Raw genomic sequence first — 19267 nt, 5'->3', positions numbered from 1 at the left:
GTTATCAAATCTCCGTTGCCTGACAAAGAAAAACACCACAGGATTATTTCAGATTCGTTGGATGCAACAAATCTTACGCGTAACATCACGTTATCGTTTGTTGAGGTACGTAATGAGGACAGGGATAATGATTAAATACAGAAGTTAGATACGCAACTTTTTGTTAACCATGCAGAAATGTTCATGTGAATGTCGTTTTAGATGGTCAATGATATTTGTTACCTGTTGCACTGTCTGTGCGTCTAATGGTATAATTGTGCATGGTTACACATACGGTCAAAGTAGCAGATATTGGATGTTTCGAAGACAAGCTGTCTCCCCTACTTGACAGGCAGCGTTAGAGCTGTGGATGGGGTCAATGCGTTAAGATTTTGCACACGAGACCGAAACTTCAAACGGCCCTGATGCTGCGTTGAGCTATTTCCGAATCACCGATGGTTGTCTCTCGTCCAGCTTTGACCACAGACAATGCAAAAAAGGCAAAATATTCACCACTCTTATGATAAAGTCATAGGTCGATAGCGAACATGTTTACACAAACATTTTGAGTGCATGGGGTTAGAGTTAGCGTTTCTTCAGCCTCTAAAGCTAAAAGAAAACTTGTTGATCAATCCTAAACTCTCAGAAATTTCAGACATTGCACGTACAATAGCTGTAGTGATTCTAACGCAATATATCTGTAATTTATGTTATCTATTTTACCAGCTTTATCGGAGATATTTAAGCGACCAATCTTCCTAACATTCACAGATCCCTATATTTGATAACTAAATGTTAAGTCACCTACACCAGGTCTCCCAATTCAGTTGTGATATAGGTTTCATGGGGGTCATCTCAGGACACCGACGCTTTCTTATCTGTCTAGTGTTTACTTTGAAGTCTCATTTAGATCTCTGCGAGCCTCTTCTTTATCATACCGGCTGATGTAGAGATAACCCCCGCTGGTAAGGTCTTCTGCTTTTATTGGCGAGATAAACCAGTTTTTTGCTCACGTGTTGACACACGTGAGCATATGTCGCAGCGATGTCTGTCTGTCTGTGTGTCTGTCTGTCTGTGTGTCTGTCTGTGTGTCTGTCTGTCTGTGGGCTCAATATCTCAAAAACGGCTCATCAGATCAGAATCAAATCTGGTATATAGATTCAGTTTGCAAATGGCAAGAACTGATTAGTTTTTGGTGGGTGTGGCTTGCTTACTTTTTGCTCATTTGCATAATTAATGATTTTAGAAAAAACGGATATATATTGACAACGATTGCACACAATTTGATGGGATTTGCTACAAATATTGATCACACCAAGATATATCAGCTGTGAAAGATATTAAGGGGTGACATAAAAGATAATGAACTTTCATAATTAGGGATATATCTGATTTGACTTCATCAAAATTGACAAAACTTGGTATGTATATTGAAGATACTATGATTTAACATTTGAAAGTCATTAAGCATTCTTACTTCATCAAACTCTTAATTTGCATATTTAATGAACTTTTGGAATTAGGGATATTTATTTGAATTGACTAGACCAAAATTGATGAAACTTGCTATGTACATTGAAGATACTATGATATAACATTGTTGAAAGTCATTAAGCAGTTTTACTTCAGCCAAATACTTATTTGCATATTTAATAAACTTTTCTAATTAGATATATAAATCTGAATGGACTTGACCAAAATTGATGAAACTTGCTATGTACATTGAAGATACTATGATATAACATTGTTGAAAGTCATTAAGCAGTTTTACTTCAGCCAAATACTTATTTGCATATTTAATAAACTTTCCTAATTAGATATATAAATCTGAATGGACTTTACCAAAGTTGATGAAACTTGCTATGTACATTGAAAATACTATGATATAACATTGTTGAAAAGTCATTAAGCAGTTTTACTTCAGCCAAATACTTATTTACATATTTAATGAACTTCACTAATTAGGGATATATATCTGAATTGATTCGACCGAAGTTGATGAATCTTGCAACATATATTGAAGATACTATAAAACAACATTATTAAAAGTCATCGTTTACTTCAGCCAATTCCTAATTTGCATATATAATGAACTTTCCTAATTAGGGATATTTATCTGTATTGACTAGACCAAATTTGACAAAACTTGCTATGTACATTAAAGATACTATGATACAGCATTAAAAGTCATTAAGCATTTTTACTTTAGCCGATTACGTATTTGCAAATTTAATGAATTTTCCTAATTAAGGATATTTATCTGTCTTGACTAGACCAAAGTTGACGAACTGCTTTGTACATTAAATATACTATGATATCACATTATTGAAAGTCATTTAACATTTTTACTTCAGTCAATTCATAATTTGCATATTTAATGAGAACATTTCAGTCAATTCCTAATTTGCATATTTTAATGAGCTTTCCTGATTGAGGATATATACTTGGATTTAAAATTAATCTGTGGTGAATATTATTCATTATGTTGATCATAACACTTTCAATGAAGTTGCAAACATGTGGCAAAGGTTCAAATTTACACATAACTGCAACATATAATTAAACACGTGAGCATTTTCAGTTCATATCTGGTTTTTGCATGTGGTTGAACTTTGAGGTTGAACATGGTAGGCCTTCCGAGAGTTCGTGGCATTGATTGGCTGTACCAGATGGATAATTGGTTAGATTGAATTCGTCAGTGTCAAACTAATGGTGGCAATGATTCCAACAAAAAGTGTTTTATTGTCATCGTGCCAATCTGGATGGTTGCCATGGCACAGAGAAATAGGCACTCACCCTCGTCACCGTTAAAAACTGGTCGGCTACTGAAATCCACTGGTGCAATATTTTTTCCGCATTTTACTATGCACACTGGAAGGCGAACAGTAAGAGTTGTAACCGTAAGTGCGAATCTATCTGAAGCCCAGTTTCGCGATATTTTCGATGGAAGTTGTGTGCGATGTATCGTACGATAGTATCTGTGAGGGTTTCTTTAAGGTAGTATGCGTCTCTAAAGTGAAAGACTTTTAAAGTTTTGCTCAAATTTTCCTTAATGAATTTTAAGCTATACTCTTACCAATCAAGAATAAAAAAACTAACGGCCACTAACAAATCTACTAACATTTACCGGTGTTTGAAATTCAAAATAGCCGCCGTCCCTATGTTAACTCTATAGGGAAAAATAGTGACAACATCACTGTTCGCTCCCATATATTTATCAAAACAAGTCAACAATTGTATGAAACATGGACATACATATACAGACAGACTGACATACACAGACTGGCACAGAGTGATGACATTGACCCAAAGTGTGCCTTGGCCCATGGAGAGTAGCAAAGATAAAATAAACAGCTGAAAGTAATCATAAAATAGTCAAGTATAGGCCTATACAGGCACTGAGAGTGAATATGTTACAGCAATTTGATTAGTTTCTTTTCCTTTTCTACTTCTGTGATAATCTTTAAGACAATCAATCTGCAAGGCAGTTTATGTATTGACAAATATGTTATCTTTTACAAGCACACAGCAAACTGTTCTTGATTTTTTCATTTACAATATTTGACACAGACTGAAATACATAACATGCAACCAATGTTTACACTTTGCCCATACACCAGATACATGGAGAAATTTCAACATACAATCATCAACTCAGAAACCCTACATGGAAAAGTAAACATTGTTTTCTTCCAGAACAGCTGGTGCATCCACATCTGGAACAACTTACAAACTTAACCAATTACACAAGGATGATGACACAAGAGATAAAGTTAAACTGTGGTGAACTTGACTATTCCTTTCGAATCCTTACCTAACTTGACATCTTAAACTAAAATACACTGCATGGTTAATTGCGCACAAAAAAACATCGGGGTGGACCATTTGATAAGGACGGTGTCTGGAAGATCGATGAGGTACATTATCTTTTTTATCCAATCCATTGTACATTCTTTTTTCCCCACTCTCCCATCTTTTCTTTTTGTCAAACCTTCTCTGGCTGAATTTTTTATTGGCATTTGTTTGGAATTTTTTCAAAATCTGCCAGGATTTTTTTACTGCATTTCAACACCAAATACAGTTTACCATATCGAATGCTTACTAAATCACCACATTATATACTCTTAGTTCCAGTAGGTATAAAATTACCAAAAAAAATCTTAAAAATACAAAATGAAAGATATCCCAGTAACACTAACAGTTTCGCAAAGTTGCCCCAAAAATTCAAAATTCCGGATTTCAACTTAATTTCAATATATCTTATTAACAAAAACCCTAAGAACTGGTTTACTAAATATCAAAGCAATCAGACTGGTAAATTTTGAGAAACAATTTTTTTTACCAAAAATGAAAAAAATTGCCCCCCAAAATACAAAATTGCAGATGTCATCCTAATTTTAAATATATCTAATTAACATAAACCCTAGGAACCTGTACACTAGATATCAAAGCTACCAGATCAGAAGTTTTAGGAGAAAATTTTTTTGACCAAAAAAGGCAAAAATTGCCCCAAAATAAAATAAAAATTGCCAGTTTCAACATACCTTCAATATATTATATTGAGATTAATCTTAGATACCTGTATACCAAATATCAAAGCTATCAAATCAGTAGTTTTTGGATAAAAATTTTTTTTATCAAAAATTGGGAAAATTGCCCCAAAATTACAAATATGACAATATCAATACAATTTGTACAAGCATGACTGAGGTCATGATACTGAGGAACATGAATATTAAGTTTCATAGCAATCAGACGAGCGATTTCAGAGAACAAGATTTTTTGACTAAAAAAGGAAAAAATACCCTAAAAATACAAACATGCAAATTTCATCCCAATTTTTGCACACATAATTTAGAATACCTAAAGAAATCTGCATACCAAGTTTCAACCAAATCTGACCAATGCTTACTAAGTTTAGCCATTTGCAGATTTTTCCTTTTTATCCCCCTCATTTGCATATTTTTGGCACTGACATGTTCATTTGAACAAATTCACATCTCCACCCCTAGGTGCACCTGTACACCAAATACTAAGACAGTAGGTGCTACGGTTTAGGAGTTTTTGATGAGGACGGACATACATACATACATACATACGTACATACATACATACATACAGACGACATTTTTCCACCTTATACGAATACCTCCCATTTGCATATATACATATGCATATATGGGAGCTAAAAATAAATGTTCGAATTTCGAAAAAGTAAGACCGTGAAAATTTTTCTTACTCCAAGAGCTTTAAAATGAGCTACCACAAGTGGTAGATCAGAAAAGGATTGTTAAAATTTAAGAGTCTGTCCCGAGGAGCATCAGTTTGCCTTTAAGGTAGTTCGCGCCTCGGTTAGTTAAATACTTAAACTTTTGCCAAAACTTTCCTTGGGGAATCTTTCAGCCATTTTCTTTCAAAATAAAGAATAAAAATTTGGGGTCACCGTGCAAATTTTGGTACTAGGGAAACAAAATAACTAATGATTTACCGATATTCAAAATTCAAAATGGCCGCCATCCGTGTGTTAACTCTATGGAGAAAAATGAAATTTTCGAATTTCGAAAAACTAAGCCTGTGACAAGTTTTTTTACACCAAGAGCTTTAAAATAAACCCCAACAAGTGGTATATCAGAAAAGAATTGTAAAAGTTTGAGAGTCCAAATTTGTGTCCCAGGGGCGCGTTCTACCTTAATAAGTTCGCAGCGTGTGGGGGGGGGGGGGGGGTCACGGTCAGAAAATTGTAACAACTTTTAGCCCGGTTGTTGAACTACCTGATATTTGAGGTTGGGATTTTTAGCCAAGTGTCTTCTACCGCTGTTGTCTTCGCCAGTTGAATATATTACCGTCCGCTGTGTGTTCGAATCCGATGGAGAATTTACTGAATTATGTAAAACGATGGCAAATCTAATTCGAAGCAGAGTTCGAGAGGGAACATACAATAAAGCGGGCGAAACCAGGGTCAATTGGGTTTTTCTAGGGCTAGCCGATGAGTGATGGGCTTTACAATGCCTTGGCAAGATATCATGGAAATGAAATAAATGGAATTTAACCTATGTGTGAAGATATCGACTCAGGTCAATTATTTGGAGAAAAAAAAACAAAGAGGGATGACGCAGCTCATTTCAATGACAAATCCGATCGCGTGACCGCCTCTATCAATTAACTTTGTCAGTTTGGGGAACATGGTCGTACGGATCCCCGGGTCTTGTCTTCCTCTGTAAACGGAAGGCAATAGTTGTGAGAGGAAGAGAACCGAACTGTTGAAGTCGAAGGATACGGACTGAACAGGTAGGGTAGAGGGTGATTTGACGCCCTCCTTTTTTTAAGTGATTTGAAATCGGTTTTGCAAGGAAGTTAAAAAGTATGCTTGTCTGATAAGTTTGGTCATGCACTTGTAAAGTCGAACCATTCTCTGGTCAAATCAATGAACTCAGCATGACATTGACCTACAGCCCGTGACACACAACACCATGACTTGATACACGGTCACTAGCAAATCCAGTCAGAATAGATCGCCGTATTTATGCATGTCATAGCAAGGCAAAAATTTGGAAATCATGATAATAAATGTTTGCGGCAAAGGTCTTCGAGATTAAGTTTATCAAAATATTATTGTATGTAAGACACTTTACACTTCATCACGTCTGTTTTTAACCGAATTGACCTAGCATCGACAAATGGGCTGACGGAATCACGAGCCAATAATGTCAAACGGTTCGTGGCCGAATTCAATCTTTGTCTCTTCACAACAGATATCCATTGTTATCATTCCCACCTTGATATGACCTTGTACGATATTCTGAGAGTCCTTCAGCTGTAGCTCAGCGTTTACAAAACAATGCCACTGTCTTTATTCTGATTGTGAAATAGAGTAATGTCTTCCAAATGCCATTCCGTAACTGGTTTTCTGTCCGGACTAGAATTATGTTAGTAATTTATATCATCGAATATGTATGTTTTGCACAATCTGTTGTGTTTGCGAAGCTAATACTTAGTATTCAATACACTAAGTGGGGGCGAGGAGAGAACTTTGAAGTATGCTTATAAACTGTGCAAAGTTTACGAGTTACGGCTATTGTCTCTTTGAAGGAAAACTCGACTTCACGCGCAGTAATAGATTGGGCACTTAGAGATCTGAACAACATGTTAGTAAATACAGGTTGCCTGAATTCTGACCGAAAAAAAACCCCATCGATATTATTCGACGGATTGCAATAGATCTGAAGGCCAACTCTTTATCTCATATTCGTCGCTGTCCTTTGAAGGCAAAATAAATAATGGAACTAGGTCGGTATCACTCTGATGTAACTCGGTCGGTACCACTCAGTGGTGAATCATGGGTCAAAGAGCTCATCTTAGGGTAGATACAAGTGATGAGTTCGTTTCGTAATTTTGTGATACATTTCCTTAAGGTAGTTCGTACCTCCGAGTCGAAACTGAAAGGTTTACACGTTCGCCAAAACCTTCCTAAAAGAAACTTTATAAGCCATTGCATTTCGAAATAAACAATAGAAATCAGGGATGATCGTGCAAAATTTGGTACTAGAGAGAAAACAATTGCCTGTTATTTACCGACACATGAAATTCGAAAAGGGCGCCATCCTTATTAACTTTAAAATCTTCGATCATCACAAAAATTAATAGGAGAAAATTTTATTTGGTCGGATGACCTTCAAAATGATCGCCAACAACAGGTAGACCAAAGGATTACAGTTTGAAATAGAATCCGAAAATCTGTACTCGAAGCGTATTCTACCTTGAACGTGACATGATGTATCATCAGGGTGAAAACTTCTTTCGTTTACAAACGTTTCGTTGGTTCAGTTTCGTTACTGACATTGAGAAAGCGATCGGGATAAATATAATCTTACGACTTAGGATGTGGACACACGCATATAGTTATCTTTATATTTGTAACAACTGTACAACCCTCTGTACACTGGTTGGTCGAAAATAAATAAATAACACAGCAACTGATCAACTGTGAGTGAATCCTTCTCTGAAAGCTAAGTCGAAAAATACCAATTCGTGTCTATGAACGAAAAACAGAGTGACGTATGCCTAGATATACATTTTTCATAGTCTAGTTCCTCATTACGCCAAGTTGCCGTTTTATCAGTACAAGACGTCATGAGTTCAATCATTAATAAAGTTTGTCTGTTTGATTGTAAACGGCTGAACTATTCCCAAATGCATTAATCAATTCCTCTCTTTCTCATCCTTTGTATTGCGACAGTTTGTTGATAAAATCCGAGATAATAACTTCAATTATATTTATTCAGCGACTGTTTCCAGGTAGTAAGGGTCGTAAAGTCTTCATCTTTGCAAACCAACATGGCGGCGGGGAGTGTTTCTGAACCTCAGCCCATGGTGGCATTGGATTATATTATATTCATTGTCATCCTGGTCTTCGTGACGGCCCAGGGATTGTGGTATGGCTGTAAAGGCGGAGGTCAAAAAAGCACTCAACAGTAAGTTTCAACCCGTTAGAGTTGTATCATTTTGCATTTTACTTACCAAAACTTACCATCCAATCTTCAGAGACTGAGGTGTTTTGGATTTCCGTCATTCAGCCATATTGTCTTTGAAAATGTCATTATTACAGTTCTTGGGGATGGATTTGGTTGATTAAAATTCAGACACTATACCTTTTATATACGTACATATTTGCGTCGCAACTCGAAAATTTTTTAGGTATAAAGTTGTACGTTCGTACTCGATGCTTTAAAAACATTTCGTGCTTACACTTAGCGTTTTTACGTAAGTTGCGTTTTATGTCAAGCCACCTTATCAAAAACAATGATAAAAATCAAAAACAAGATACAGCTAATGAGGCGTTAATGTGTCAGAGTACGCCTTGGCCACGGAAGGGATGCTTCCAGATAAGATATGTTTTCTTGCTTTCAGCATATGAATTCTTATGCAATTACAAGTTTTCACGCGTATATCAGCGTTTCACCATTCATCCGAAATCATGGGATGGCATTAAAAATGTTAATTAACACATAGACAATTGTTTTGAAGCCTGGGTCGAGTGTTATGGCAAGAAATTATTGTTTTTCACAGATATTGATAATTTGATAATTTCGAGCAATGAGTCTGTTATGAGAGTACATGCTCGGCACTCGACACCACGGCTTGTCTACATATATACGTATTCTTGTTATATGTTGCACAGGACATTTCATCCTCTTTAGAGGCCCCTCTTTTAATTGTTTGTGTTACAGTTGCATATCTCTGCGGGAGAAGGTTTTTGACTTTAGGCTTTTTGCCGACGATTCCAACATTTTCACACTTTTTCAAGTGAAACACGCATTGTAAGGAATTCGGCAATTCTGCGCGTAGCTTCAATCTCTCTGTCAAATGTCCTCTTACTTCTTATATTTTCTTAGATTCTTGGTGACATCTAGAACGACGACTGCACTGCCTATTGCTATGTCTCTACTGGTGTCGTTCATGTCGCCAATAACGCTGTTGGGATACCCCGCCGAAACCTACTTGTATGGTCTAGGCTATGGCGCATATTTCTTTGCCTTTTTCTGGGTGTATCCCTTGACGGCGTTTCTCTTTGTGCCCGTCTTCTACGGTTTGCCGCTTGTGAGCGCCTACCAAGTAAGTATTAAAGCCGTACATCAACTGACAGAGAGACGAAGACAGAGAGACAGACAGGCAGAGACACAGAAAGACTGACATCGGACACTGTGCGACCCACTTTCTGGCCCACATAGATCTACATCTTTAGCTAAACAAAGGTCCAAGTCACAACATATACCTGTACAACATGTATGTACTCGTGGAAGCTTACCCATTACTGTAAAATTGCAAGTCATCCTCTTCAGGTAATCATGTGTGCTATAACTTGTCGTATTTTGTTCGACATTAATGCACAGGAGTTACGCTTTCAGTTCTCGACAAGCCCGATTACAAGCTAGTATTGTCGAAATAACTTTTCAATATCTCAGGCTTTCTGTTATCTTTTTCAGTATGTGGAGTGGCGGTTCAATTTCTGGACCAGGTTGCTCTGTTCGATACTGTTCTTCGTTCTAACGGCGTTCTACATTGCAATAGTAATAATTGGTCCCGCTTTGGCGTTCGACGCAGGTATGGCGCAGATTCGGGTTAAACGTCGCCAGACATCTTTGTATATAAATTGAACCCGCTTATCAAGCCCGGTCATTGCCACGTAGCATGTGAAGCATCAGATGTGAGGAAACACGATGAAATTGACAGATTAATCCGACATGTGACTTGTACGACTGATTTGCGCTGAGTTTTACGAACATATATTTGTAACTTTTGACAAGGGCATGTATACCAATATGGAAATGCGCCGGTTGAATTCTGTCGTGAGATAAAGAGACCAAGAAGATGACGACGTGCTAGGCGAACGACATTCGTATAGAATTTGCTGCAAATAATCTTTTCTGTGAGTAAGACCAAGAAGAGCATGTCTAGCATGTAGAGAAAAGTGTAGAACCACGAGTTCACACGAATGAGGGCGACATCGTAATTCATTCTAGTTTTAACACTGGGTATCTATGGCCACAATGCGGTTACTTATCTTATCTAACTTATTTCGTTTCTCCCTTACTCACAGTGATGGGTATTGAGATATGGACGAGCGTCGTCTTCACGGCGCTCATATGCACTCTCTATACATCCTTGGTAGGTTTTTGTTTTATCCACTGACCGAGGCTATTGTCACACGTGTTGCGATATCTAAGTTGGCTATTGCCATGCGCGCGGCAAACGTCTCTCCTTATTCAAATTGTCTCACATCAAATGTTGGCAATTTTTGTGGTTGTGTAGGCCATGAATGTCTATCACATCAAAAAAGTCTTGCAGATGAAATTATGGGGTAGGTCGGGTAGTCATCACCTATCATCGAAAATGACCGATGTAAAGCAAGTCAAACTTTATGAAACAGATACTGTAATTTATGAATGACTCTTCATAAAAAGGGAAAATAATACTTTCGCCATTGGTTAGAGAAATCCTTATCGGTAATATATGACATTGTTCAGAAATATTCGCTCTTTGGTTGCAGGGAGGGATGAAGGCCGTTATTTGGACAAGTGTCTTCCTATTCATCGTGATTTTGCTCAGTATCTTCCTGGTCTTGATCCTTGGGACAATAGAAGCTGGTGGCATATCCTATGTATGGAATTACAACTACGAGAATGACCGACTTAATGTCTGGTAGTAAGTAGTAGTGGGAGGCAAAAATTTGGGCGGGGGGGGGGGGCTGGGACGTATTGGCCTTAGTATTCTAGCGAGTATAGGAATGCTGTGTGAATTCGCTATGTATGACTTTTTTGTGAGTGCTTACATGATGGAGATGCCTTTGCGTTTATTAGGCCTGTGCTGTAATGGTGTCTAGGTAATTTCAAAAAGAACGTAACTGTTTGAAGGGGATTAAATATTAGAGTCGCAAAAAGAAGGCTAAATAAGTCGCTTTATTCTTTGTTGTTGTTGTTGTTGTTGTTGTAGTTGTTAGGTTTATTATGTTTGTTTTTATTTACCTGATTAACTCCAGTGTTCCGTTTGACGTAACCGAGAGGGTGACCTTCTTCAACTGCTTCATCGGTGGCGGCATGAACTTTCTTGCCTTGTTGACTAGTCAGACAGGCATTCAACGTTTCCTGTCATCCGTCAATCTGAAGGAATCACAAAAGTAAGCGCCACTCACTTTTCAAGTCTATTATGACGATTTCGGTTCGACATTATTACTCGCCCTGAATAAATACTGTTTATCAAAATGTTTACTAGATAGAGCCCAACCGTGAGACCAAGCTGCAGCGAGAAAATTTTGCGGACATTTCGTAAAACGTCATGATCACTTTAAAGTAGCAAGCATTAAATCAAATCACTGTCCCTCCACTAAGGGACCATTGAACCGTTTTGAAATCTAAAAAAATAATCTTCTCCCAAAAACTATACATATTTGTACAGGTTTTTTACTTTGCCAGAATTTATAGGTGCTGTTTGTCCTCTGTAGGAATGTGACATTTCTCTATGACGTCAAGCCGAAAGGTGTGGCATAGAACAGGTGATTGACTCAGCTTGAAGTGAAGCCTTATCTCCTAATTCTACATGTAATCTAACGTAAATTTTAAGACCCTAAAATTGCTATTTCAAATATGAGACAGTGACACTTCGCTATATTCTGCGCATGCAGGTCATCAGTGTAGTTTTTTCTACATGTATCGCGTATATTTACATAGTATTTTTGACCGATTTGATTATCTAACTCAATTACTTTTTTACTTTTTTCAGAGGGGTCATGTACAACTTGCCTTTCCAATGCGTGTTTCAGCCGATTGTGTACAGCACAGGCGTCGTTATGTACGCATATTACAATAGTAAGTATCCAGATTCGTCAGAACTCGCATACTGATTAATTAATTAATGAAAGGTCGGACAACATGGATCATCTTTATCCTCCCTCCTCATATCGTCTGTAGAGAGACCACTCAAACACTACGAGCATTGAACATTCATCTAAGGCTTTTTACTAGTCAAGCGTTGTGTACTTTATACAATTATGCCCTGAAACATTGCAAATTTATCGCCATAAAGCAAATATCGAATGTATGTATATATATTTTTGTCTTACAGACAAACTGATGGCCTACCAGCCTGCTGTGAACGCTACATTTCCTCCTGGTATGTAACAATAGGCGAGCGCCCTCATTGGCAACATGGACATGGCCTTACTTGAACTGGAAGGAAGTTTTTGTCAATTTTGCACACAGATTTTACTAAAACTACGGGCACGAAAATTGTCGCTGATAGGCGAATGTTATTTTGTGTCTTCTTTTACTGTTGTTGTTGTTGTTTTTGTTTTTGTTACTGTTGTTGTTGTTGTTTTGGGGGGATGTTTGGCTTGCCTTCAATCCTAGCGACATAGCGAGGAGAAACGTAACCTATCAATGAAATATCTAACCCGCATTCAGAACTTATTTTTCGCAGGATCGACATATAAATCGTACGACGGACACCCACCTCGGTATGAACCGGACTACACCGAATCCGACCAGGTTTGTACCAGCTGTAATTTTGACCTATTAAAGTAATTTGAATAACAGAACTAGCCTGAGAAAACAGAAGACCTCCGATTTTCCTGACAAAATAAACAATGCTCTCCTCTTCATCATAGCGTTGTCATATTGAGACCGGTGGCTCTTCCCCTTACATCATTACGTCCTAGCTTCTTGAAATTCTGGTATTCCTGCAAGTTTGATAATTGCTATCGCAATGAAGTGTAAAATAATAATGTTGTCTTAACGACATAGGCCCAGCTGTTGTTTTTAATTCTGTGTCATTCGCCATTCATTGTGAATTCTTATCAAATTGGGTGAATTCTTATCAAATTATCAGGTGATGTTCATTTAGTCACATTCATTTTCATTTTTCGACTAGATATTAATCTACTTTGTCAGTGAACAATTCGGTCATATACCTGGTTTTCAAGGTCTCTTTGTTTCTTGCATCTTTGCAGGAGCGCTAAGGTAAGGGATGATAAATCCATGACTAAGTTCCGATATTCCTAGTTCTTTGGTGGCGCAGAGAGAGAGAGAGAGAGAGAGAGAGAGAGAGAGAGAGAGAGAGAGAGAGAGAGAGAGAGAGAGAGAGAGAGAGAGAGAGAGAGAGAGAGAGAGGAGGGAGGGAGGGAGGCAGACAGACATACATACAGACAGACAGGGGAAAGACAGAGACATGCACGACACAAACAGACGAAAGACAGACGGAAGACAGAGACAGACAGAGACGGAGACAGAGAGAAAGACAGACAGACCGACATACACTGACAGACAAACAGAGAAGGGGCACGGAGACATAAACAGACAGACAGACTTAGACAAACAACGTTGCGGGATAGAAAAATAGAGACAGAAAGCTCGAGAGAAACAATTTTACAGAGGCAGACAGGAAGAGGAACAAACATGCAGAGACAGACTGCAAAGTCGGAGGGAGGAGACAGAGAGGTTGACAGATGGCAGGGAGAGAAGGAACGGAGGAAATTTCCCCCAATTCTAGCAAATGAAAGGGACAAATCAAGACACTTTAGACAGACTTATACACAGATATACAGATCGACAGTCAGACAAGTAGATAGATAGATGGTTTGTAGATGGATGGACGAACGGACGTGTAGACACATTCTTGTAAGATGCAGCTGAGCTACATAGAAATGAGAAATGAACAATAATTATGACATTGAGGTGCAAGTTACGCCAATCGACTCGTCCATAGCAACGTCTCTTTGAGATCGTTACGCGAGATCATAGGGACAATGCAATAACTGAAAAATGTCTATGCCTCGTTCCATGTAACGATTGTTGTCCATCACCATACAAACGCACCAGTACCGTTTCATCGCTTCTCAACGCAATGGTAGCTGTGACTCTGGAGGACTATGTCAAACCATGGCGACAATGGAGAGCCAAACGTACTGGCAAACCTATCTATGTCAATGACAAAGTCGACACAGTGGCTTCGAAAATCCTCAGTGAGTATGAGCTTACATCATGTTTAGTGCATTCATCTGAACCGGAATATTCGCTAACTTAACATGTTTGTGAACAATATCCATGGTTTACTGTTTTCTAAACTTATTTCATATCATTCAAATTGTACACTTCACTGACCTTAAATACAGCAGCCTTTATGTACCTCGGTGACAGCTATGCAGACTCTCAAATTTTTACAATTCTTTTCTGATCTACCACTTGTGGGGGCTTATTTTGAAGCCTTGGTGTATGAAGACTTTGCATCCGCTTAGTTTTTCGAAATTCGAAAATTTTATTTTTCCCCATAGAGTTAACAAGGGATGGCGGCCATTTTGAATTTGAAATATCAGTGAATCTTGGGTAATTTGTTTCTCTGGTACAAAAAATTGCACGGTGCACGTTTTTTTAATTTTTGGTTTTGAAAGAGAGCGGTTGAAAAATTCCTTGAGGAAACTCTGAGCAAAAGTTGAAGTCTTTAACCGAATCAGGTCGTGTGATGTGAAGTTTCAGGAGCGAGCTATACAACCTTCAATGAATTACGTTTCGTTTGGATTGTTTTTAATATGGTAACGATCTTTCCTGTAGTGGTTAGGCATAGAGTGCAAACGGTTGAACAGAAAGCATTATTCTTTCCGCTGTCAGGAAAAAAATTAACCAGAAAGTCTATTAAATGCAAAGTCTGCTTCTAGCCACTGATTTGTACACTTTTAGATGGGATGGGTTGAGACGGCTTCTTAATCGATCAAATGCAGAGCATGATTTGATGTAACTTATTAGCTGTTTGGTGAGTGTTGAAGTCGATGTCTCATGTCACATCAAAGATTGCAATAAACAGTGTTAAGGGAGCCTTCAGTAATTACAGGGGGTGGGCAGGGGGAATTCCGGGCACACCTGTACTATAAAATGTGACCCTGCCCCTATCTTCCTGTCTAAAATGTGACCCTCTACCTCACCTCCCCCTTTCCGACAGTCTTTCGGTCTTTCCGAAAGTCTAAAAGGTAGTGCGAGCCTCGAAAGTGAAAACTTAACATTTTTGAGCAATTTTTCTAAAGGGCATTTTTTCTAAAGGATATTTTTTATCGTTTTCTTTCGAAATCATGAATGAAAGTCGGGGGTAACTCTGCAAATGTTGGTACGAGAGAAACAAATTACCTAAAAATTTTGCAAATATCGACAATTGTTCCAAGTGGCCGCCATTTCCATGTTAACTCTAACATTTCGATTTTCAAAACAAACTGAGAGGACGAAAACTTTATTTACTCCAAGAGCTTCAAAATGAGCCACCCCGCGGTAGACCGGAAAATATTGGAAAAAATTAAGACTACAAATATTTCTCCCCGAGGCACATACCTTAACACCCTAGCAACTTACCTGTCAATCAATCAATCAATCAATAAGTCAATCAATCTTTACCACACAACACAGACTGACATGTAGGGAGTGTAGTCCCAGATGAGAAATAACAAATATTCAAAATAGAACACCATGACAGTTTGTCGTGTTCCATGATAAGACACAATCTACTGTTTGATGTTTCCTATTTACGTGCACACATGGATGCACAGATGTTCATGTCGGGTATAATTCTGATTCCAGCCGTTGGGTACGGATTGTTGGCGCTGTTCTTATCCTGGCTGGCAACAAATATGGAATCTCTTGTTGCCATTAGCAACGCCATCTTCGGTACAGCTGGGGGACCGGTTACTGCAACGTACCTGTTGGGAATGCTGTACAAGCGAGCAACGAAGTGGTAAGACGTCAGTTAGTCGAAGCAAAAATAAAACATTGATTGAATGAAAAACAATACCTTAACTTTCAGTAATGTACATAATGCTATACGAAGAGCAGGGTGAAAACAACTTAACCTCTAACATTTTAGACTAAAACCGCCTGGACATAAAAGTCACCATTATTCGGTTTCGGTTTCGCCTTCTGTTTCCAAGTCTCTCTTTGTAATGTCTCTGGTAGTCTTTCTCGTTGACTCTCTGTGTCTATGTTTATTCAGCAGTACTTTTTTCTATTCCAGGGGTGTTTTCTTCGGTATATTGGTAGGGTTCACCATGGGATGTTGGGTTGTAGTCGGCGCTGTTATCTATGCCGACGAACTGGATGAAGTCCTCAGAATTTACTCGGTAAAAGGACTCTCGTGGTAAAGGCTGAATGCAGGGAAATTGTCGACTCACAAGTTTGTTTTCGAATTTGTTTGAACAGACCCCGAACAGACTCACTTCTGACGTCACTCTTCAACTATTTACCGGGCGCCTAATTGTATGAATTTGAAGTATTCCGTGTCACTTCTACTTCATGTGGTGAACGTAGCTGTTTTACTTGCATAAGGGAAACGTCGTAGCCAATCAAACTGTATGTATCTGTCTCTGTTCTCTATCGGCCAGTATGTCTTCAATATGTGTCATTTCTCTCTCTCTCTCTCTCTCTCTCTCTCTCTCTCTCTCTCTCTCTCTCTCTCTCTCTCTCTCTCTCTCTCTCTCTCTCTCTCAATAGTTGTCGTTCATGTGGTACAGTACATGGAGCTGTTCCATTACAATAATTTGTGGAATCTTGTTCAGCGAAATCCACAGACTTTTCTCCAAGACAGAACGGGAGCTGTCAAAGAACATTGACCCTGCCTTGCTAGCAACATGCCTCAGGTAAAACAAATGAGAGATACATCCGGTAATGCGACATGCAGATATCATCGTCATTATCATGGCAACCAATGTCATCGTTATAACCATTGTTGTGATACCACCATCAAAACATCCAGCAGCCAACGATGTCCTCAGTTCGTCACGATACCATGCACCATTTTAATCTTTGCTTGTTCCTTTATCAGACCAAAAGATTGGAAATCAATAACAAAGTACAAGATCGACGACGAAGAAGAAGAAGAAGAAGAAGAAGACAAGGATGGAAAAGAGAGCGAAAAGGATGAAGAAGCTGAAATTCCAGGCAGTACCAGTGCCATGACAATAACAACCATGGTCCAAAGTTCGACCAATGATGATCTTCAAAATGCCGCCTACGACGACGGCGATGACGTATCTGGAACAGTCCTGAAATCCAGATTACGTCAACGTGACCCTGTGTCTCACGACAATTTAGGATTTCACGAAGAGTCGACCACGGAGATCATGGAAGACGGCAGCGAGCGGACATGGTTCTAATATGGCAGCTGGACTACAAAAAACAGGAGACGGAAGACGTCAACTGCATCAACAAGAAAACTCAAAAACTACTTTCTGAAAGCGATTGTTAACTGAACTGTACGATAACTGTGTTTCAATAGAAATCCATATTTCTTGAGGGGTGAAGCTTTCTTGATCGGTCGATTCTAAAAGAATATTTCAGATGATAAAGAACTTGAAGAAGACATCTATGGATTATAAATGATGAGACAATAGGGAACGAGAAGAACACTGCTTCTTTATAGCATGCAAATGGCCCGGGCAATTATCTCACCTTCGAAAGCACAAGCCTTTGATAAAACTAAGCCCGAAATTAAGAATAATTGTTACTTTCCAGATTCAGACTGTTTTTTTAAAGTCCATACTTATGTGCCCTTTTATAATTTTGTAAATCTTAAGTTTCCAAATCGAACATTTTTTGGTCATTTAATTTACATTATACTTTGACTTGCTTTACTTCCCTTGTCGTTATTTTTTTTTCTAAAACTCGACCAAGTGAATACTGTTGATTCTAAAATTGATTTCCATAGAAAATAAACACTTTTTGTTTTATATCTTGGATCATGCTAACCTAACATGACGAATTGTCCACTGGAATAAATTTTGTATTACAAAAAAATTACAGGTATACCTGTAAAGTTTGTTATTTTACGAGTATGATGAGCAAGTTGGCACGTATGGCCTACGTAATTTATTGAGATATTGTCACAATCAGAAAGTTTAGGGAAGACAGTTTCTTTTTGTTATTTGTAACTGTTTCAGAACCACAATCTGACGACAAAATTTTATACTTTGAACAAACATTAATCCATGAGTAGCAAGATGTATGATCAAGTCGCTGCATCAGTTGGATCTATTTTGCTGCGTCTCGAGGAATTCAATGTACCGGTAGATTGACGTAAATGCGTTCCCTCTCTATTCCTTCAATTTGAGCGCCGGATTCGGTGTTGAGAAACCGTAGATATGTGCGATCGAGTACAAAATTAATGAAAAGGGTCCGATCCCTCCACATAAAAAGGGCCGTTAATTTAGACCGTAGCAATCACTGACGTTATAATTTGCTATGCGCGCGCTTCGTGTGATTGCCACCTCAACTTAAAAGCTCAGAAATCGACCATGTATTGTCTTCAAAATGGACAATCCGACACTGAAATGTGACAATGTCAAAGAACAGCCCTTCCACTATGTGGTCAAAGCATAGACAATCGTTTCTCGAGGGTCTATGGTCAAAGCGGCTGTTTCATTTTCGTGCTCATGTTACGTGTAAACTATAACACTATAGGGAAAAAGTGCGTGACTAGAGCGAGAAACTGACGCTTTCTCGCAATCGGTGAGAATCTGTTCTTATTCTCACCGCTGTCGGTGAGAAAATTTTAATCTCCACTGGAGATTGGTGAGAAATGCACTCCTTGGCGAGAATCAAGTGTGAGAACAAATTCTCACCGGTGAGAATGGAAATTCTCACCAAGTACAGTGAGAATTGAAATTCTGATTCTTGCCAATGAATGGGGAGTCTTGCTGATTCTCGCCAATGAACGGCGAGTCTTGATGATTCTCGCCAGTGAATTTCAATTCTCGCTGTACTTAGTG

The 19267-nt window shown here is 38.4% G+C and overlaps 1 protein-coding gene across 1 annotated transcript; it reads left to right on the top strand.

Annotated features, from left to right (window-relative positions):
- The first annotated feature begins 6124 nt into the window (after positions 1-6124).
- On the top strand, positions 6125-18296 carry LOC139150062 (putative sodium-dependent multivitamin transporter). Its single transcript, XM_070722214.1, has 16 exons — positions 6125-6267; positions 8262-8450; positions 9372-9591; positions 9963-10080; positions 10577-10644; positions 11027-11181; positions 11516-11653; positions 12256-12341; positions 12598-12645; positions 12952-13019; positions 13402-13490; positions 14349-14491; positions 16089-16242; positions 16519-16624; positions 16995-17140; positions 17326-18296. The coding sequence occupies exons 2-16, from the start codon at positions 8314-8316 to the stop codon at positions 17654-17656; spliced, it is 2007 nt and encodes a 668-aa protein (XP_070578315.1). The 5' UTR covers positions 6125-6267; positions 8262-8313; the 3' UTR covers positions 17657-18296.
- Positions 18297-19267: the final 971 nt, after the last annotated feature.

The sequence above is a fragment of the Ptychodera flava genome, chromosome 14 (assembly GCF_041260155.1).
Source record: "Ptychodera flava strain L36383 chromosome 14, AS_Pfla_20210202, whole genome shotgun sequence".
Lineage (NCBI taxonomy): Eukaryota > Metazoa > Hemichordata > Enteropneusta > Ptychoderidae > Ptychodera > Ptychodera flava.
This window is presented reverse-complemented; position numbering and strand designations above follow the sequence as displayed.

What these genes read in the sequence shown, in the direction of transcription:
- LOC139150062 (XM_070722214.1), top strand. Translation starts at nt 8,314, where the DNA reads ATGGCGGCGGGGAGTGTTTCTGAACCTCAGCCCATGGTGGCATTGGAT. An exon ending in CGCTTTGGCGTTCGACGCAG is followed by an intron (nt 10,081 to 10,576) that starts GTATGGCGCAGA and finishes CCTTACTCACAG; the next exon opens with TGATGGGTATTGAGATATGG. An exon ending in GAACGCTACATTTCCTCCTG is followed by an intron (nt 12,646 to 12,951) that starts GTATGTAACAAT and finishes TATTTTTCGCAG; the next exon opens with GATCGACATATAAATCGTAC.